This window comes from Malus domestica, chromosome 05, assembly GCF_042453785.1.
Source record: "Malus domestica chromosome 05, GDT2T_hap1".
Taxonomy (NCBI): domain Eukaryota; kingdom Viridiplantae; phylum Streptophyta; class Magnoliopsida; order Rosales; family Rosaceae; genus Malus; species Malus domestica.
In genome coordinates this window covers 11,656,032-11,676,082 of record NC_091665.1, presented here as the reverse complement: position 1 = coordinate 11,676,082, position 20,051 = coordinate 11,656,032, and the positions used below count along the sequence as shown (strand labels likewise).

At 37.4% G+C, this 20,051-nt stretch overlaps 1 protein-coding gene, 1 long non-coding RNA gene and 1 other non-coding gene across 5 annotated transcripts; 2 read left to right on the top strand and 1 right to left on the bottom strand.

Moving 5' to 3' along the window:
• Nucleotides 1–2,271: 2,271 nt before the first annotated feature.
• Nucleotides 2,272–3,725, bottom strand: LOC103448412 (uncharacterized). 3 transcript variants are annotated; one of them, XR_003773080.2, is made up of 4 exons: nucleotides 3,322–3,725; nucleotides 3,146–3,232; nucleotides 2,955–3,051; nucleotides 2,272–2,732 (listed from the first exon to the last, which is right to left on the bottom strand). It is a non-coding gene; the product is annotated as an uncharacterized lncRNA (long non-coding RNA). The 3 variants fall into 3 exon arrangements; XR_011580967.1 differs by having other exon boundaries at nucleotides 2,272–2,705; XR_531215.4 differs by having other exon boundaries at nucleotides 2,272–3,051.
• Nucleotides 3,726–4,919: 1,194 nt separating this feature from the next.
• TRNAG-CCC (transfer RNA glycine (anticodon CCC)) lies at nucleotides 4,920–4,990 on the top strand. Its single transcript has one exon. It is a non-coding gene; the product is annotated as a tRNA-Gly (tRNA).
• Nucleotides 4,991–11,167: 6,177 nt separating this feature from the next.
• Nucleotides 11,168–11,643, top strand: LOC139196057 (protein neprosin-like). Its single transcript, XM_070821722.1, has 2 exons — nucleotides 11,168–11,188; nucleotides 11,254–11,643. Exons 1-2 carry the CDS (start codon nucleotides 11,168–11,170, stop codon nucleotides 11,641–11,643), a joined length of 411 nt encoding a protein of 136 aa, XP_070677823.1.
• The last annotated feature ends 8,408 nt before the right edge of the window (nucleotides 11,644–20,051 follow it).

Sequence of the window (20,051 nt, the reverse complement as noted above, 5' to 3'; positions counted from 1 at the left end):
GAAAGTGTATGGGGCCGGGGCAAAAACGATGAAGAAGAGTGGAAGAAGAACGCTAAATTTGGAAGAAATGCATAAGAACTGAAAAAAATGAAAACTGAAAACTGAATAGTTATCAAACAAACTCTTAGTTTGTAGGTTGGTGGGGACGTTCGTATTTTTTTAAGGAGACACTTTGGATGCGGTCCTTAGCTATCAATCTTCTTTTATTGAAACCTTGTCTGTTTTTAATTTTTTTTTATCAAAGTCCTTGACATTAATGTAATAATGTAAATTACTATAGTTTTAAATTAAAAATTAAAAATTGAAATTTGTATTTATTTATATTAATGAGATTTTAAATAAAACCCATCATTTGTGGGATTAAAAATAATAAAATATAAAGTATACTCTATTGTGTGTGTATATATACATATATATATATATATATATATATATATATATATATATATATATATATGTACATTCATCTAAATTAACAAAAAAAACATATTGTACCAAAACAAAACATGGGTATATTCTTCAAAACCATAGGAAAAAAAAAGATATTAGGCTTAATAACATTAGTAAATTTCTTCGATCAAACTTGACATTGATACATTCTAAAAAATCTATAAAAAAGAATGTACCCATACAAGTTAAATGGATTAAAAAAATTTTTTTTAATGGATTTTATATTGAAAAATTGGGTTCATTTTATATTAAAAAATGGTACATTTTACATATAACAAATTGGTACATTTAAGATTAAAAAAATTGAAAATTATATGAATGGGTACATTTAAGATTAAAAAATTGAGAATCTTTTTATAAAAAAAAAAAACTAATGGGTACAAACTTGTTCTAAATTTTTTTTTTTTAATTTTGGAAATGTTTGAATTGAAAATCAATTAGGAGTTTAATAGAGGTGTGAGTATTAAAACCCTAAATCAATTACTAATTTTTATTTTAAAAAATTATGTAATAAACATGTAAATTCATTATCACATTAATGCTAGGGACTTCAATCAAAATTTGAAAACTAATGAGGTCTCAGAGAATGAACAATAGTAACTAGGGACTGGATACTAATTTTTTCTTTTTAAGTTAATGTAGTCTAACTACAAAAGTAAAAGCTCATGGACAAAGGTTCAGGACCTTGCAACTGGCACGTTGCAACAACTTGCCTTCATGCATTAGCACCTGCTCTCCCGTTTGTCTTGCCTTCATCATTGGCATCCAATCTGTCATGGACAACAAATTTTTTCCATTCGAAAAAACTAGTTTTACCATTAATCTTTCTTAATAAAACATTTTTATACAAGCAACACAACACTACAAAAAAACACATTTCCAAATGAACAAAATTAGTCGGCAAAATGACATTTCGTCGCCTTAAGTTCTGTTCGAATTTTTTTTGTCAAAGGTCGTTGCGCGAACTTCCGTCCCACGAAACTTAAAAATTGTCGAGCAAAAGCACTTTTTCCGACTGATTTCCAATGACAGTTTCGTCGACACTACTACAAAATTACCTATAACTGGCAGTCCAAAAACCGACATGAAAACATAATTTCTATCGGATAATAGGTAAAAATTCGACATAAACTCATGCAATGTCGGATAAAAGAACCGACATCAGTGCTAGCGTCACGAAAAGACTTTTGATATCGGTTAGTCCCCTTAATCCGTCACGAAAAAGGAAAACAATATAAAATAAAATAAAGGATAGTGGTGTCGGATAAAAGTGACATTGAAACTCACGTCAGATATAGGCGACATTAAAAAAGGATAGTAGTGTCGGTCCTAACCAACACCACCTAACTATTTAATAAATAAAATAAACAACCATATTGTCGGCCCTAACCAACACCACCTACCAATTCAATAAATAAAATAACAACTAAGCGACACCACAAACTATTAATAATAAAAAAAAAAAAAAGTTTCCTACCACAAGTGTCACATCCCAGTCCGCGTAGTAATATATTTTCCGCTTTAGGCCACACCCTCATAGATTTGTTTTTGGGCTTCCACCCAAAACGCGTCTCACTATAGGGAGGTGGGCATGTACATATAAGGGACATCACCTCTTCTCCCCCGGGCGATGTGCGATCTTACAATCTGCATAGTAAGATATTGTCTGCTTTGGGCCACGTCTTCACGATTTTGTTCTTGGGCTTCCACCCAAAACGCGTCTCACTATAGGGAGGTGGGCATGTACATATAAGGCACATCACCTCCCCTCCCAAAGACGATGTGGGATCTTACAATCCACCCCCCTTAGGGGCCTGACGCCCTCGTTGGCACACTTCCTGCCGAGGAGTGGCTTTGATACCAAATTGTCACATCTCAATCCGCATAGTAAGATATTGTTCGCTTTGGGCGATGCCCTCATAGATTTGTTCTTGGGTTTCCACCCAAAACACGTCTTACTATAGGGAGGTGGGCATGTACATATAAGGCACATCACCTCCTCTTCCTCGGGCGATGTGGGATCTTACAATCCACCTCCCTTAGAGGTCGGACGTCCTCATTGGCACACTTCCGGCCGGGGAGTGGCTTTGATACTAAATTGTCACATCCCAGTCTGCATAGTAAGATATTGTCCATTTTGTGCCACGTCCTCACAGTTTTGTTCTTGGTCTTCCACCCAAAAAGCGTCTCACTATAGGGAGGTGGGCATGTACATAGAAGGCACATCACCTCCCCTCCCCCGGGCGCTATGGGATCTTACAACATGTAAACAACACCATGAGCTATTGAGGAAACACGATTGTTGTCAGCGGATCTATCACTAATGCATTCGAAAAAAAAAAAAAAACATGTCATTTATTTAGTTTGGAGGTGGATTTTTCTTTTGTTCTCAAAGAAAGTCAAGTTCCAAATGGTCCACATGTATCTTCAAATGATACATGCATTCCATATCCATTCACACACGTTGCAGATCCAGAAAAATCTCAGCACAGATGAGCGTATACCTTTCAGATCCGAAGATGTGTCAGTTGATAATTTGTTTGCCTTTGGATCTGCAACTTCAACATTTCCTTTGTCGAATATACCCTAGGTTCGAGTGTCCTACACAGACAATGCAGAAATATGAGACATGCCATGATACATAGCCATATTTTTTAAGATCAAACTTACAACATGTACAAACAAGGTTTCTTACCTTTTGTTTGCTTGGAATTGTGATTTAACCAAGCCACTCCTTGCATTTCCCTTGTGGACACCAGATCAGCCATTGTTTTGCTCACAACTAGAAACAAGGAGTTCACATTCATATACATACATATTTAATGCACACCGAGCTCACATCTGTGAAAGGAAACCAGAAAAGATTATTACCTTTCTTGTAGATTAGCTGAGATCGGACTTTTGGGGACGAGTACTATGATTGTTGGACCTCTGCATCTTTCTTAGGTTGTATCTGCAGCCGCTGTACATGTGTCAGCAGCGGATTTTTTTACCCTTTTTGTTTCGGATCTGAGCTGTTGGAATGTTATTATGCCTTTTCCCATTATTTCTTTAGCAGATCCAGAAACTCATACACAAATCAAACTAGCAAGTATTAGTTTGCTTCTTATTGGAGCTTAGATGTGCCTACATTTCCATGGCAAACTCGTTGGTTTTGGGTTTTTGCAGAGAAGAGTGAGTAATGAGGTGCGGCTAGGGCTTTTCATTATAGGGAAATGAGATGCAGCTAGGGTTATGATATTAAAGGGAGAGAGGGCTGAGCGAAATGAGAGAAAGGGTTTTGATATTATTGAGAGAGAGGATATATAAAAATACGAACCTGTCGGCTACAACCGAAAGGAAGTTTTAAAATATTTTAAAATAATTATTAATGTCGGGTTTAAGCAACACGATTCTCTTTTTAACCGACATTAATTTTATGTCGATTGAAAGCGACAAGATTATCTTTTTATACAACACCACCATTTAAAAAGATTAAAAACTATATTGGTTATAAGCGATATTAACAGTCTATGTCGGTTATAAGCAACATAGACAGTTTATGTTGGTTATAACCGACAGTAATTCCCACACCATTTAAAGTGGCCGTCGGAAATGTCTAATCTGCCACTATATTATATAAAACTAATACCAACTGCTGACTCAATAAGCCACTTTTATAGTAGTGCGAGGAAAATTGTGTTGACCAACTTTGCTTTACAAACCTTACATGCCCGACCAAATTTTTTTATCGAGCAAAGTTTTATTTTGTCGAAAAAATAATAAAATACATTAAACCCGACTAAATTTTCACCGGGTAAGCTTTATGATAAAAAAAAATTAGAAAAGACTAGCTTGTCAACAGCCTTCGTCAAGCAATAGTATTTTATTATTTAAAAAAATATATTAAATTATGTTTAATCTAAAGTACATATTAATAAAACACTTATTGTCAACCAAAACCTATAAAATTACCAGTTTAACCTCTAATTAAAATTGAAAATGAATAAGAAATATGGGTATAAATGTAATTTTACACAACAATAAATTTTCTTTTTTCTTTTCCTTCAAAGCCTCATCTATATGTTTCTAACATATCTCTAATTAAAAACTAAAAAAAATAAAAAATAAACCTCTCTTCCCACCCCCAGATTCTCTATCACTCTCTTCCTCTCTCCTCCTACTTCAAAAACAAAAATAAAAAAAATTTCACACACCTTGTGTGTGGCCATATGCTAGTTTTATTATATCAATCTCACAAGATATCACAATATAAAAAATAATGCATTTTATTACTAAAACTAAAATGTTCGTACAATTATACTAAAATTGAAAAACAAATTTATTCTCACTGGCGTATTGTCTCTAAAACTCCGCCGTGTAAGTTTATCTAACATTGCCGGTCCCAAGCCCGGATAAAGGAGGAGGGGGAGGGCGTCAGGTAGTCGACAGCCGACACTCCATGATTACGTCGAATCCTTATGAAACAAGCGCATCTGGTGTAGTGGTATCATAGTACCCTCCCACGGTACTGACCAGGGTTCGATTCCCTGGATGCGCATTTATTTTATACTTGAGTACTTGGATCTAACGGAGGACATGACACAAAACCGAGCGCAATGGCGTTCTAGGATTCATATGGCTGACCCCACTTAGTGGGAAAAGGCTTTGTTGTTGTTGTTGTTGTTGTTGGCGTATTGTCTCTAAGATGTCCAACTGGTTCATTTTGGAAGAAGTCCATCTCTAGAAATTATAACTTTTGAAAAGAACCACAAAACTAGTGTCACTCGTTCGTCCTATGCTCAAAACCATGAGGTGGATGGGTCAAATCTCCACCATAAGTTTCAAAAGTCTGATAGTGGTTGCATAGCTTGTACTTCCACTCGATGAACATTGATTCCATAGCTTGTACTTCCACTATATGAATTCTAAAAAATGGGAGGTTAACAAATTAAAATTCTAAACCCTAGGACGGCTTTGGATACAAAATGAAATGGATTAGACTCAGAGATATAAGTGGTTCTCCCCTCAAAACTATGCTACGTCCTTTGTGGTACTTGGATCTATATTAATTTCAAGACTCAATAAAGCTTGGCTAATACATCATCTCTTCTCTTAGCTATCCGACCCCAACACAGGAGGTCTTCATCCCTTTATATATGCCCTCAATTAATGAACACATTAGCCTTGGGTCACCCCAACTTGGCATTTAATGCACCACCTTCGTAGTTTAGGATGCAGACCTTTTTTACCTATCTACCCGAAATTTGGCGATGAAGTGACAGGTCCTCAGTTTGAATTTAACCCACACTTGCGTCATTTGGTCCATTTATTAGTGCAAAACCAACATTCTCTCTCTCTCTCTCTCTCTCTCTCTCTCTCTCTCTTTTTCTTCCTTTGAATTTCATCAGGGACAATTTCTTAATGGCTAAGTTACCCGATCTAGGAATAGTGTGGGGATTAGTGGTGGATACTACATGCTGTGATTTAGGTAAGGAGTTGGTTTAGATTGACTTCCTCTAAGCTTAGTAATCTTAGTATCTAATTGCACAACAATAGCAGTGACCTCATGTACAATAGTAGGTTTCAACAATTTCACATCAAATTTGAGCTTTCTTTACGAAACAACTCATAAGCAGCACATGACCAGCATCATGAGTTCTATTTACTAAACGCCTAAACTCAGAAATATAGTTTCCAAAAGTACCTGGTTGGCATAACATGAATAGAGCTTCAACACTGTCTTCAAATTCCAGAGGCCTGAATTCTTTGTAAAGTTCTCTTGTGAACTCATCTCAACTAGGTATTGTATGCAAGCTGTCCATCCAATGAAACCACCACAATACCTCACCATCCAGATGGAAGGAGGCAGTAAGAACACAGTGAGATTCAGGTGTGTTGTAGAATAAGAAGAATTGCTCCGCCTTGTAGATCCAAGTCAAGGGATCATTACCCTCAATGAATCGAGGAAATTAATGTGCTGAGACCACTGCGGACATGGAGATTGACTTCCACCATTATAGGTAGGACTTCAAGGTTGCTAAATATGCTCGATTTCCTAATGATCTGGAACATCAGAGACTGCAGAAACCGAAGGGCCACTCCTACCACCTCGAAATTGAAGCTCATGATGAAACTGCTCAAAATAAACCCGGAGCTTAGTATCCAACGTATTAGAAACAACTTCATCGATCAGAGAGGGCAAGGAAGCCAAGGAAGCCATGGAAGCTTCCAGGGAAGCAACGCGGTTGTAAAACGAGTAGTGGTTGTATGATGGGGCATGCACGGAAGGGAAACCAGGGCTGGAGGGTGATATACCAATAATAAGTACCAAATCCAGAGATGGTTCAACCTCAACCTCATCTTGCAAGCAGGCCCGGCCCAGGCCCAGTGCGGGCAGGATGACTGTCTGGGGCCCAAAAATATTGGGGGCGCCAAAATTATTAGGGTGGTATATTTATATATGTTTTTATAAGAGTATAAATTTATAAAATTTGGTTTAGTGACAAAGAAATTTAACTAGAACTGGTGGTTTTGTTGTTTAAAATGAATGAGGAGGTCTTAGGTTCAAAACACCATGTGTGCTTATTTACATTCCAATTTTAAAAAATTTCTTTTCATAACAATACAAATTTATAAAATTTGGCTAAATGATCAAGAAGTTTAATTAGAAGTAATGGTTTTTGTTGTTTAAAATTAATGAGAGGTCCTAAGTTCGAAATGCTATGTGCATGTTTATTTTTTTCAATTTTTACAAATTTTTGTTTGGTTGTTAATTTATTTACTAGCTAGTAGTTATGTGGGTTGCTATTTTTAAATATTCATTCCAATTCAAGTCTAATCTTCAGCAAAGAGTAATGCGCAGACTAAAATTTTAGACCAAATTTGAAATAATATTACGTGTCATCAAAATGTTTAATTTAGTGTTCATTCATTACTTATACATATCCTTAAAGACTCAAAAACATTAATATTTTTTTAGTCTTATATTGAAGAGGTTATTAAATAAGAAAAAATAACTCACGATTTATACAATAACACTTTAAAAGTTCAGATGGAAAACAAAACTCATAATTTATCTACTTCTAAGCCCGAAGTTTTTTAGTTTCCTTCTCTTGATACAAAATAAATTAATTATTCCATATTTTTAAATTATTGAATTTGAAGTGTTTTTCTAAATATAATTTTATTGATGTTTTACGTGTGAAAACAAATATCTTTTATATGAAATGAGGGCACATTTTTTGACGTCGCCCCGGGCCTTAAAAATCTCTGGACCGGCCCTGCTTGCAAGTTACAGAAATGGAGGTGGAGGAAGGAAGAAGAAGAATGGCACAATTTTTGTAAAAATGTATTTAATTATTTCTTAGTGTTGGAAGAGAGAGTGGCTTTATAAACTAGCTCATTACACATGTGTGAATTGCCACATGGGCACAAATACATAAAAGATTAAATATATATATATATATATATATATATACAGGGACGGAGCCGCTATGGGCCTAGAGGGGGTGGATGCCCCCACTCAAATTTTGTTTGGGGTGCAGAAAAATTGCACAATTTTGCATCTCAATGACCAATCCTAATTAAAATAAAAATCAAACCCTATATGTTAATTGGTATCAAGGGAAATGTGCTAAGGAGACTCTTCCAAAAGTGGACCTCTCCATGAACTTTCCGTCACCTCATGTTTTTAGTACAATCCCCGTACCAACATCATTAAACATTGTGCCAAAAAACATGAGGTGATGGAGAGTCCCGTTTTGAGAGGGTCTCCTTAGCATTTCTCTTAGTATCAATATGACTGACTTCGCCAACAATGATTCAAAGTGTTTTGTATGAAAAACATTATAGATTAATATATAAGTGTTTGTTTAGTAAATTTTTTTAGCTTTTTAATTGTAACTTTGTTGTTTGAGGATGCCCCCATTGATACAAATCTCTAGCTTCGTCCCTGTATATATATGTGTGTGTGTGTGTGTGTGTGTGTGTGTGTGAAGGTTGAGTCCTACAGAGTAAAGGAGAAAAACAAGAGTCCAAGGCATTTCGATCGGAGTAGCGGCAATTCCTATCGATCCGAAGGAATTATTTTTCTGTTATTCTTCACTCACTCAGCTCCTTGTTATTTCCTATGCTTTATATTTATATACACATAAATATGAGTATGACGTTTATTTTTGGATGGAGCGGTGATTTCTCGATAAGCTAATAGCAGTGATTTTTAAGGGCTTTCCGTGCAACATTAGAAATTGAAAACATTAGGAATTTGCAGAAGTATTTTACATTTTATCACCAATTTATTTTGGATATATTACCAGCTATTCAGTCAGCTGTTGAGCGACTACGGAAACCTCTGAAATGTAACTTTGTAAAGGTAGGCTGTAATTTTGTTTTCTATCCATTTCTTGCTGCTGTACTAGTTAATGTCCCCCGTGCATCTGCCACGTCGGCAAAAAATGGGCTAGGCATTTGTCATCACGTTATCATTTAATGGTCAACTTATCAGATTTTTTAACGATTGTATGAAATTGGTACGAAACAAGAGTCATTGTATGAAATTGAAAAAATTAGTTGTTTTATCAAGTTGAAATTGAATAAAACGTTGAGGGAGTAGACAGTAGTTTACCCTTATAATACATACGTTTCCTCTACAAAAGCATACGAACCGATTTTATTTCCTTGTGAGGAAATTCACGAAGTCTAGACTTTTCTCTCCAGTCCACAAATTAATTATGTGTGAGAGAATTAAATTGGCTTGGCTTGTTATGAGGGTGTACAGCTTAAAAACAAATTGGTTCTCTGCAACCTGTCACACATGCATAATTTGCAAAACAACCTCTGACTATGCATATATTCAAAGGGCCTCTCTTGTTGTTGCTTCACAGGAAAAGGCTTGCAAGTAGATATCTAGACAAGTTTAGTCCTCTTATCGTCGGTTGCGGTTCGGCTAACATGAGCTCCAGATTGAGAACAGCTTTGTTGGTCATCTTATGTTTAAGAAAACATGACTGCAGCAGAGTCATGGCGACTACTACTCCAGGAGAAGATGACATGGAATTGGAAAGACAACTTCAGAGTCTTAACAAGTCTATCGTCAAAACCATTCAGGTATTGTTGCATATATGATTCAATTTAATGTTTAATTTTTATAATACAAATAAAATAAATCTTCGAACAAACGGCAAAAGTATACACAGGATAGTAGATTTCACATACGTTTTTTCCATCCGAACTCATCCTTAACTCCTCTTTTATTTAATCAATCCAAAGACAGAAAAACAGAAGGAGGTGACTTGGGGAAAAATGGGACTGCCGAAATCACTTCCCAACTGCTTTTCTATAGAAAAGAAAGAAGTTATCTTTTACTTTTGAATTGTGATTTTTCTAATTTTTGTGTCAAAGCGTGGAGATGACGTTTTTGATTGCATAGACATTTATAGCCAACCTGCACTTGATAACCAATTGCTCAAGAATCACAAAACCCAGATAAATTAATTGATTCATCTTTTCCATTCTTTCAATGTTCCTATTTCTTTGTTGAAAAGAAATTAGTTATGAAAAATTTTAATTACAGTAGCTGTGCCTCTTTTAATCCTAATTACATAATTTTTGGATGATTTATGCAGCTGCGACCAACTTCATTTCCAGCTGAGACTCAAAAATCAGCTCCTGTGATTGATCCGATATCCGAAACATTGTCTAAAATGGAAGCATGCCCTGAGGGAACAGTTCCTATACCTAGAACAACAAAGGATGATTTAGTAATGGCCAAAAGTCTTTCACTTCAAATGTTTCGCAATGCCGCAAAAACTAATGCCCTTTCCCCGAACACTCATGTAAACACTGATCACTACTGATGCCTTGATCAAATTCGTGTACATTATATAATGATTTCTCAAATATCTGGTCTAGACCATCTAATATCTACCACATTTCTTGTGAGACTCAGCAAGTGTTTGTTAGAATAAACCAAAAAGCCGGCGTCGCATAATATGGAGTAGCTGGGATCTGTTCGATTTACAAGCTACCCTCATCGCCGGATTGGTCCAGCACTCCAATGTTTGGGTGGAAGGTGCTCCGCAGGGAAACTATAATGTTCTTATTGCTGGGGTGATGGTATGTACATATATGTGATACATCTTTAATTTCTAAACAGCAATCTGTGATTTTCCAACTTCTTTCTTCATCTAGTATAAACTCATCAAAATATGTCATATTGTCATAGGTGTCACAACCAATAAACAGCGATGACATTCCTCAATTATTTGTGTATTGGGTAAGTTGGTAATCTTCATTTTCTCCTTTCCTTTCCTTCTTCAAAATATTTTTCCTTCCAAGGCAGTAAAAATCATGTAAAATGTTTTGTTAGCATACAAATGCTTATGTTGCCAATCATATGCTTATATTGTCAGACTTTTGTGAACCACACATGTAGGCAACAATCAACATGACTTATTATTCACATTCACAATCGTACAATGTAAAGAAGTACAATCCGGCAGAAGAATACATTTTCCTATGAACTACATATATTAGTGTACGTACTCAACTTCGTCTTTCTGAACATATAGGCAGATGGAGATAAGACCGGGTGCTTTGATTTCCTCTGCCAGGGGTTTGTACAAACTGACCGGACAACTGGTCCGAAAAACTTCTCTAGGACCAGTATCTAAGTTTGGTGGAGATACATATGATGTCGGATTGTCAATCTACCGGTAATTGTTTGTGTTGCTTTTCAATGTTGGAATCATGCAATAAAGTTGTTATTACATTATATTTTGTTAATATTCTTTCATGTAAATTTCTTTTACTTTGAATTCACAGGATCCAGTATCAGAAAATTGGTGGCTTCAGATAGGTGCAAAATCGAATATTACAGTGGGGTATTGGCCAAAGGAAATAGTTCCTGGCTTACTCAATAGGGCTGAAGATGCGGGGTGGGGAGGCATTGCCATGACTAAAGAAAACGAAGACATCCCTCCGATGGGGGGTGGTCAATTCCCCGATGGTTTCTATGATCATGCTGCTTATTTCAAAGAAGTTCGTTACATGCTGAAGGGTCTTGAACAAGTGATTCCCACATATTGTGATTCTTTTACTGAACATGCAGATGGAACAGGTTGTTATGCCTTACAAAACGATAAAGATACATGGCTCGAGGGTTGGCGTTATAGATTCCTCTTTGGAGGACCTGGTGGTAATTGTGGAACTTAGAATGAATGTACAGACTTCATTTTATGGAAGAAAATAAGACCTGCTATGCTTGTATTATACAAATGCCGAATAAGATCAATTTGCTTGAGGAGCCCCTCGTACGAGCCACACGAGCAACAAAATAAGAGTTTCCATGCATTAAGATAGGAAACTCAGTTAAGTTCTTTAATACATAAGAAGAAGAGCACATTTTTGCTCACCAACCATAACCATATAAGCGGCAGTGATGCTCATTATCCCATCCATTCCCGGTTAGATTATAAGTTGTGGTAAGTAAAAATATAAGGGTTGGAACCAAATCTGCGCACCTCCATAACCGGTGGTTGAGCACAAATCCGTACAGTCTGGAGCAACCTGCAAAATAGCAAACAACTGTGAGCAAACCTTGGTCGGGGAGGGGGGTTTGTGCCAAAGGCTTTGTGACAGTCAAGTTAGTGAATGATTTGAGACTCAAGCAGTGGGCAAGAGAATTCAGGTGTATAGATTGCATTACCATAGATGAACCCTAGATGGGTGTATTTATACTGTGGGAGAGACCATTTTAGGATAGAATCCTTGATCTAAGCCGAGAGAATCCAAGAGAGTATCTAGTAAGTAGATATTGCATCCTCTTAGAAGTGTGATTACTTGCGGCGTACGCCTATCCCTAGATTGTAGGGACTCCAAGACATATAGGATTTGATTGAGTCCATATTTGGATCAAATAGCATGTCTTGAGGAACAAGCATGGTCATTCAGCTGAATCGCTTGGACTCCACCTATTACCCCGAAGCAGAATGATGGTGGCATCCTACTTCGTCTGATAAAGCTTCGCCCAAAATTGGTGAGTCCATGACCAGACTTTTGAAGTAGCAATATTCGAATAAGCTTTTACTACAGCCCAGGAAAACCATGGTCCCACAATTGCCCCTAACTATTTGTCAACATGTTCCCCTTGAGGATTGATTGTTACTAAAGACCATGTCTTTGAAGATAAGTTGGAATATTTAGCGTTTAGTCTTCATGAATGCGAGGTGACTTTTAACTTTGACGTGACATCGTTTTAGATTCAAGCGTCTATCTTCGTGCAACGTGCCATAAAACTTGCAATGATGAAACATCGTGTCCAAAATTTGCGCACACGACACAAGAAATTTCTTCTGAAATTCTTTGCCTCTCCCAATCGTCAGATCAATTGGTCCAAAGGGAGTCGGTCTAGATTCAACGGCTAGATGACCTGTTCAAACTGTGTCTATATATCATCTAACCTCTCTTCATTCTTTCACCATAAACCCTCATTGTCAAAAAAAGCTCCAACTTTTATCCGTACCTATTTCAAAACTCTCTTAACTTTTTTTAATCTTTACCCAATGGTGTATTCGAGTAAGAAATCCAAATCGATCAGGGTCTCTCCATACAATCTTCCTTTAACGAGAGTTTGTAACCAAGAAGAGGGTGAATCTTTTGTTGAAATGTGTCGCGACATTCTGAACAATTGCAATGTCTGGTAGGAGCCTGGCCACAATATTTATGCTGATCTACCATGATTGCGCATTTGTTTTCCCCTTTCTTCCTTTCTGAAGGGCATTTTGTTGTGTTATGACATTGCCATTTACAATCTTCCTCCTGCCGCCTTTAGGCTTCTTACCTACTTCGAGTTGCTTAATTAGTGGTTAGGGGCTAAGTTAGATATCCCCGAGTTTAGGATGTTGCATAACATTAGGTCGTGTTCGAACAATCAGTATTATTTGGCTGCCAGAACTAGCTTTGCTTGGGAGACTTATATATCCAGGACATCCCTTGTCATGACAAAGATTGGTTTGAAGATACACTGGTTGTTGACGGAGCATAGGTAAAAGACATTAGCGGAGTTCGGATCAGATCTAGCCTTCAAACCATTCCTAACTTCAAAGACAAGTTGCTTAAATTAGACTGTACCGTGCAGACTTGATTCACAGAGCAATACAAATTCTAGCTATTTATCTTAACTAGAAATGACTATTCTCCACTGAGTGCTTCATTGACTGGGGAAAGGATATCGATGCTTTTCATTGTTCTAAACTCCTCCAAAGGATCCGAAGTGGGTTAACGCTCACAGTGTCTATAGAAGGGCTCGTTCTTTTAAACCAGCGACTGCACTATGACCTGTCCCAAATAAGCAGAAATATCCTAGAAGCTCTTTTTCTCGTCCAATTATTGTGACTCCTCAGCCTCAACTGACGATTAGTGACACGTCTTTCAAAGGTCTTGGAGGGGAAGAAGAAATCCTTCTCCAAAGAAAAAGACGTGTGGCTGCTCTTATGTCACCAAATCCCAATGTCTTTGCCCCTACATCAGTGGCAGATAAGCTGCCTTCTTTAATTCCTTTGTATCCTTCGGTGGTGCTGCCTCGTCGTCGGAGTTGGAGTCTCATTTTGCTTTTTTTGTTCTTCAACCGAGTATTCATCTATGTTGAGCGAAGTTGTTGTGTCCTCTATTGCATTGGCGTTAACTTATGTCCCTCAATCACGAGTGTTTCTGGATAAGCCATTCAATTATAATGATCTTCTCCAAATGGTTTTGTCAAGATCTGAGAGGACAACTTATCCTCATCTTGTGATCCGGCCTTCAATTGACCGAATTGCTTTTCCTTCGAACACCAGTGGTCTTCAAAATGTGGATTACGCCCATGCGTTGCTTAGAGCAATTATTGCCTCTGACGACTCAAAAGGAACATGTACCTCTCTTAACGATGTCATGATGCGGTGTTACGGGAGTCGCTATAAGGTATCTATCTTGATCTTCTCTATTTTACTTTGTTGATATGCACAAATCCCATTTGATATACTCTTTGTAATAGGCCAACATTTAGACAGAGGTCACCTTATTTCGACAAGAAAAGTGGATCCAAGAGCTTGAGTGAGTTACGGGTCTTGAAACAGCGGCAAAGATTGAGGCGGAACAACATTTGTTAACCGAATCTAAAGAACTCAAGAGTGTGCACGCCAAGTGACACACCCGATCCCGATGTTTGAACGACAATGGGATGGCCACGTGCTGGCCGACACCCAAAGGTGACACAAACTATTTTATGAATGTATACGCCGAGAACATGTAAATGCATATAATTTTTGTGCGTAACCACGCAATGTAATATCAAAATACAAACCTTAACAAAATAATAGTAATAAGGTATTGATCAGTAATAGAAGGAGAATATTCAACTATCAACATATTAAAAGTGATAATACATGAACATGTTCAGAGCATACTACTAATTCGAGATACAAGTGAAAGGAATATTAGAAAGTGTGATTACAAGAGATGTCTTACGCAGAGTGGAGGACACAAATTCACTGATATGGGAATGCCTTGTAGCTCGGGTCATATTCGTCATTCCTAGGTCCTTAAGGGGGCGCAAAACAAAACATGAGTGGACTAAGTTTATATATATGTAATACTTAAACAATTATTCTTCAACGTACTAACCCCTAGTTTTAGAAAACTCATATAGTAGAAATGGTTTGCGACACCTTCGGATGTCAGCCAGCACTTGGTCATCCTGTTGTCCTTCGGACACCGGGATCGGGGCGTGTCACCAAGCAACAAGATTCAGACTCTGCCTATCAGGCAAATATAATTCGTTATAGTGACCTAACTACTGTCAAAGAGGTGAAGGCTAAAGATTACCGAGAAAGCTTTGAGTAGATTCGAGGGGAATTGGGGCTCGAAAGGCAAGCCAAGGTAGAAATGAACCAAGCTATTGTTGCCTTAAGGAAAGAATCAAAGCGTGTGTTAACCTCCGAATAGAACGCCTGGCTAAGAAGCAGGGAGTTATTTTAAAAGAGGTTAAGAATCTTCGTCAAGAGGTCTGCAGTAAAGATGACGAGCGTATCGCGAAACTCCAACAGTTTACCGTTGGATATTCTTTCGAGGTGTCTGCACTTCGAGAAGATCATAAGAAACTACATGAAGAAAAGTTCAACGTCGGATTCCTTATCAAATATCCTCGACGAGAGCATCCCAGGGGATGAAATGTCTTCAGAATTCTTGAGGAGATCAAGCATATGGACTTTCCTCTTCCTCAACATTTGTTGGGTGAGATGTCGGACTTAGAGGTAGAGCAAAAAAAGTGTGACTCCGAGAACGACCTAGCACCGAATGCCCCTGGCGAATCTTCTTATACCCTCAAAAGGAAATATGTTCCAAAAGAGGTTGAAGTAAACTCGCTTCTGGTTAGAAATGAGGCAATGTCCCTTTCATAAACTTTTGTCATAATACAATATGCTTCTTTCATTATTTTCTCTACTTGGAAGAAATCTTGATCCAATGAACTTCTCTTAAGTAACGAACTTCATGTGAAAAATAAGTGGCGAAGTGGAATATGGATAAGTTTATGTGCCCAAGATAGAGGATATTAGCTCTCCTTGGCAACATTGATTCAGGGGGAACGTTGCCTTCCAAACTTAGTATTCGTAAAGTATTCTCATTGTGATACCCGGAACACCACATTATCCTGGTATCATGAATTAAACATTAAACCCATGAGAACACCCTTGCTTTCGCACTTATTGTACTGCATTCATCAGATGTAAGAGTTTCAATGTATCTCTCATGATATTCGTTCAAGTGGAGTTGGTTTTTCCACACCTCGCCCTGGTTTTTGGGGTGAGGACTTCTATTCTTGCAATGTGGTATTCTATTCTTGCAATGTCGTACCAAAAGGATTTCTTCCTAGTCTGAATTGCATGTTCGTTTCGAGTGAATCTTAAGTGAAAGTTCTTTGGAAACTTTGACGTCAACGTGTGGGTCGGAAACACTTTTTGAATCCTTTTGTCGATCCTAAGCGTCGGACCTGAGCATTTCCAATAGGACTACTTTAGTTGGTTTGGCCAAAGTATTTATGCGTATTAGAGCTTCGTTGGAATAAATTCCTCTTGGGGATTGCCTATTGTAGAGAAAATCATCCACATTGGTGAGAAAATAACTTTCTCCATAATGTGTTTGAGTTTTGTGAGGTCCCCATACATACAATGAATTTAATCAAAAGGTGCATTGGATTTAATTGAACTAGAAATAAATGACAATCGAGTTTACTGGCAAAGGGCAAACATCACAAATGTGTTTTTTTTGTTGAACAAACGATATTTTCTACACTAAGGGGGGTGTTGGCTTAGCCTCACAATGGGCTAGCAAATGTGGTTCAAATTCGCTTTTAGAGAGAATCAAACCTAAGACCTCTTACTTACAAGTGAAGAGGAATACCACTAGACCATTGTACTAAGTGGCAACATCACAAATGTGCTTAGAATCAAACGTTATTTTTGGGATAGTTTTGGAAAGTGAATAGATAGGTGCATGCAATGGGTGCCTGAGGCGTTGATGCCAAAGAACAGAGATACGGTTAACATGATTGACAAGGTGAGGATTTTGTTCGGTGTAAGGTAATAAAGCCCATCAAAATGTTTGCCGAAACCAATCATCCTCTTCATAGCCATGTCCTATACAACACAAAAATCTGAAGAAAAAAAAAATCACGATTACATTTCAAGGCCCGACTCAATTTACTCACTGATAATAAGTTCACATGAAACTTTGGGACATGAAGGATCCCATCAAGAGACAGGTTATGTGATAATTTAACGGATCCTTTGTCTTTGATTTTTGATTGCCCTCCATTAGGCAACCCAACAAAATTATCTTGAACAGTATGTTTGTTATGTGTTGGTGGTGAACAAGATATGTGATTCGTTGCCCCTTTATCCATAATCCAATATAATGTCGAATGTGAATCATATTGTGCTATGTTTCATGTGGATGTGACAATACCTGTTACATTTGAGAATGATTGACCATTACTCTTTTGGTTGTGAAGCATGGCAATGAGCTCAACGTATTCCTCGGTCGTGAAATTTAGATTGCCAATGGCTGGTACTTTAATTTTTTCGACTTGGTGAGATGCTAGCTTTGCCTCATTATTGTTGGCTGGTTCCCTTTTATTTTGGGTTTTACAATCTTCCTATGCCATTTATGGCCTTCTGGAAATCCTTTGATATAAAAGCATTAATCCACCCAATGTTTGTGTTCCTTTCAATATGTGCACTTTAGGGACTTATAAGAATTGGAAGGTCATTGAGTCTGTTGGGAGCTATTAGTCTGCATCGCATGAGAACTTGATGGATTTTCTCGCCAACCTACCACTTCTATCTACTTCTCGTGCTGAAGGATCATGCCATGGGATTTATGTGTATCAGGTAAAGTTCTTATCATCAATATTAAGCCTCAGACAATCAAGAATGAGTTATTTAACTTATTCATTTTACGAATCCAACTCATCCCAAAGTGATTTTGTCTTGGTGTTGTGCGTGGAGATTGACTGTTGTCCTTGTCAACATTCGACAATTTCTTGTCGGATTTGATAAATTCTGTAATCGTTGTTTTGGCAGAACATGTCCTTTAGATCATTCCAAGTGGTAACGAATGTGTTGGTATGCAGTACATCACCGTCTATGTCAGGGTGGATCATGATAATACCATATCATTGCTACGTTGCCATACCAGAAACATAGGGACAGTTGGTGAAAGAGTTTTGATAGTTCCTTCAATCAATCCCAGCTTATTTTTTGTGCAGAGGCTAAGAGGCATAGAACGGCTCCATTGGTCGTAGTTGTGTCTGTCGAGCAACACGTTGATTAGGTTAAGTTTTATTGTATCATATTGGTGTAGAGTTAATGGGTCATAGATGGTGAGAATTGTTTGTGTGCATTTTGATTAAGCCATTTTCCTTTTCTCTGTATTTGGTAATAATTTTGGGCGTGTTTGCAACAAAGGTGTATGAGCTTTTAGAGTCACCAGGATTGGTGCTCTGATGCCAAATTGAAATGTAGAACCTGTAGAACTTGAAATTTCATTAACACAAAACTGGTAGATGAATATGGAATTTTATACATATGGCTAGAGCTATTCTAAGTAAGTGTAGACTAATTCTAGGTAATTACATTTGCTTCCTATAGTCACTCCAACAAGATCATTGATTATTTTCTATATCCCAAAAAGCACTCCAACAAGATCATTGACTATTTTCTTTCCTTTAACAAGCTCATCAACCTCCGCCACCACGAATTGTCAAACTTGGTCGTTCGAAACTCCACTTAAGCTCATCCAACAACACATGACGGGGATCTGGGTTCGTATCGCACAATCTTCCCTTAATGTGTACTCTCTAACCTCTGACTGCGTCTCCCTCCTGGTCTCTGCCGCGAAATCAAAATAGCCGACTAATAAGGGTAATATTGTAAATAAGTCTACTAAAGATAGTTGAGGTTTGTTATAGGTTAGTTGTAACATTTTTGTAAATAGTTGGTGATTAGTTAGATGAGATGTAATTAGTTGTTAATACCAGTGAGTCTATCACTAGTATATATACAAACATATAATCTTATTCATTATGAAATAAAATAATAATTTTCCTATTATGGTATCTTTTGCCCTTGTCTAACGACCTTTTCGACCCACCTTCTATCGCTTCCCGCTCATCTTCTTCCTCAAAGATGCAAACCCTAGAAATCTAGCAATGGCGACTTCTGGATCTCCTTCATCTGAATTTGCCTCTCAAATTCATCCTGCTCTTCTCTCAAATTCTTGCCCTAATTCCTTGACTCCTTCGACAATTTCTTTAATCATGATCCAAAATCTTGGCTCTATGGTTCCAATCAAGCTCACCACAACAAATTATCTTACCTGGAGTGCTTTATTTGCTCCGATTTTTCGTCAGTACAACCTCACCTCATTGATGGAAAGATGACAGCATCGCCCAAATTTCTTTTTGATTCGTCTAGAAATCGCACATGTACTCTGAATCCTCAGTACGTGACTTGATTTAAGAATGATCAAAACATTCTGATCTGGATTAATTCTACACTCTCGGATTCTCTCATCCCCTACAATGTTAGAGTCAATTCTGCTCATGAGCTATGGTCAAAATTGGAATCAAGACTTGCGACTGCTTCATAATTGCACATCCATGAGCTTCATTCTCATCTTCACAACATCACCAAGGGTGAAACTACAGTTGTGGTCTATCTTCGACAAATTGAAGAAATTGTTGATGCTCTTGCCAACACCAGTGCTCCAATTGAGGATTCCAAGTTGATTTCTATTACTTTACATGGTTTTCCCTCTGTATATGAATATTTCATTGATGTGATTCAATTTTGACTTGGTTATACTACTATTGATGAACTTCATGGCCTTCTTCTAAGCAAGGAAATTCAGTTGACTAATCACAAGAAAAGTTCTTCTTCAGTGTCAATCCAAGCCTTTAATTCCTCTGCGAGAATTCTTCCAACACCAACTGGTGATTCAGGCTCTCAGGCCTTCTTTACTCAGAGCGGATCCAATTTCAATTTCTTTGGTATTCAAAATCGTGGAAATTTTTCAAACCCTATGAA

What these genes read in the sequence shown, in the direction of transcription:
- LOC139196057 (XM_070821722.1), top strand. Translation starts at nt 11,168, where the DNA reads ATGTTGGAATCATGCAATAAA. An exon ending in TGTTGGAATCATGCAATAAA is followed by an intron (nt 11,189 to 11,253) that starts GTTGTTATTACA and finishes TTGAATTCACAG; the next exon opens with GATCCAGTATCAGAAAATTG.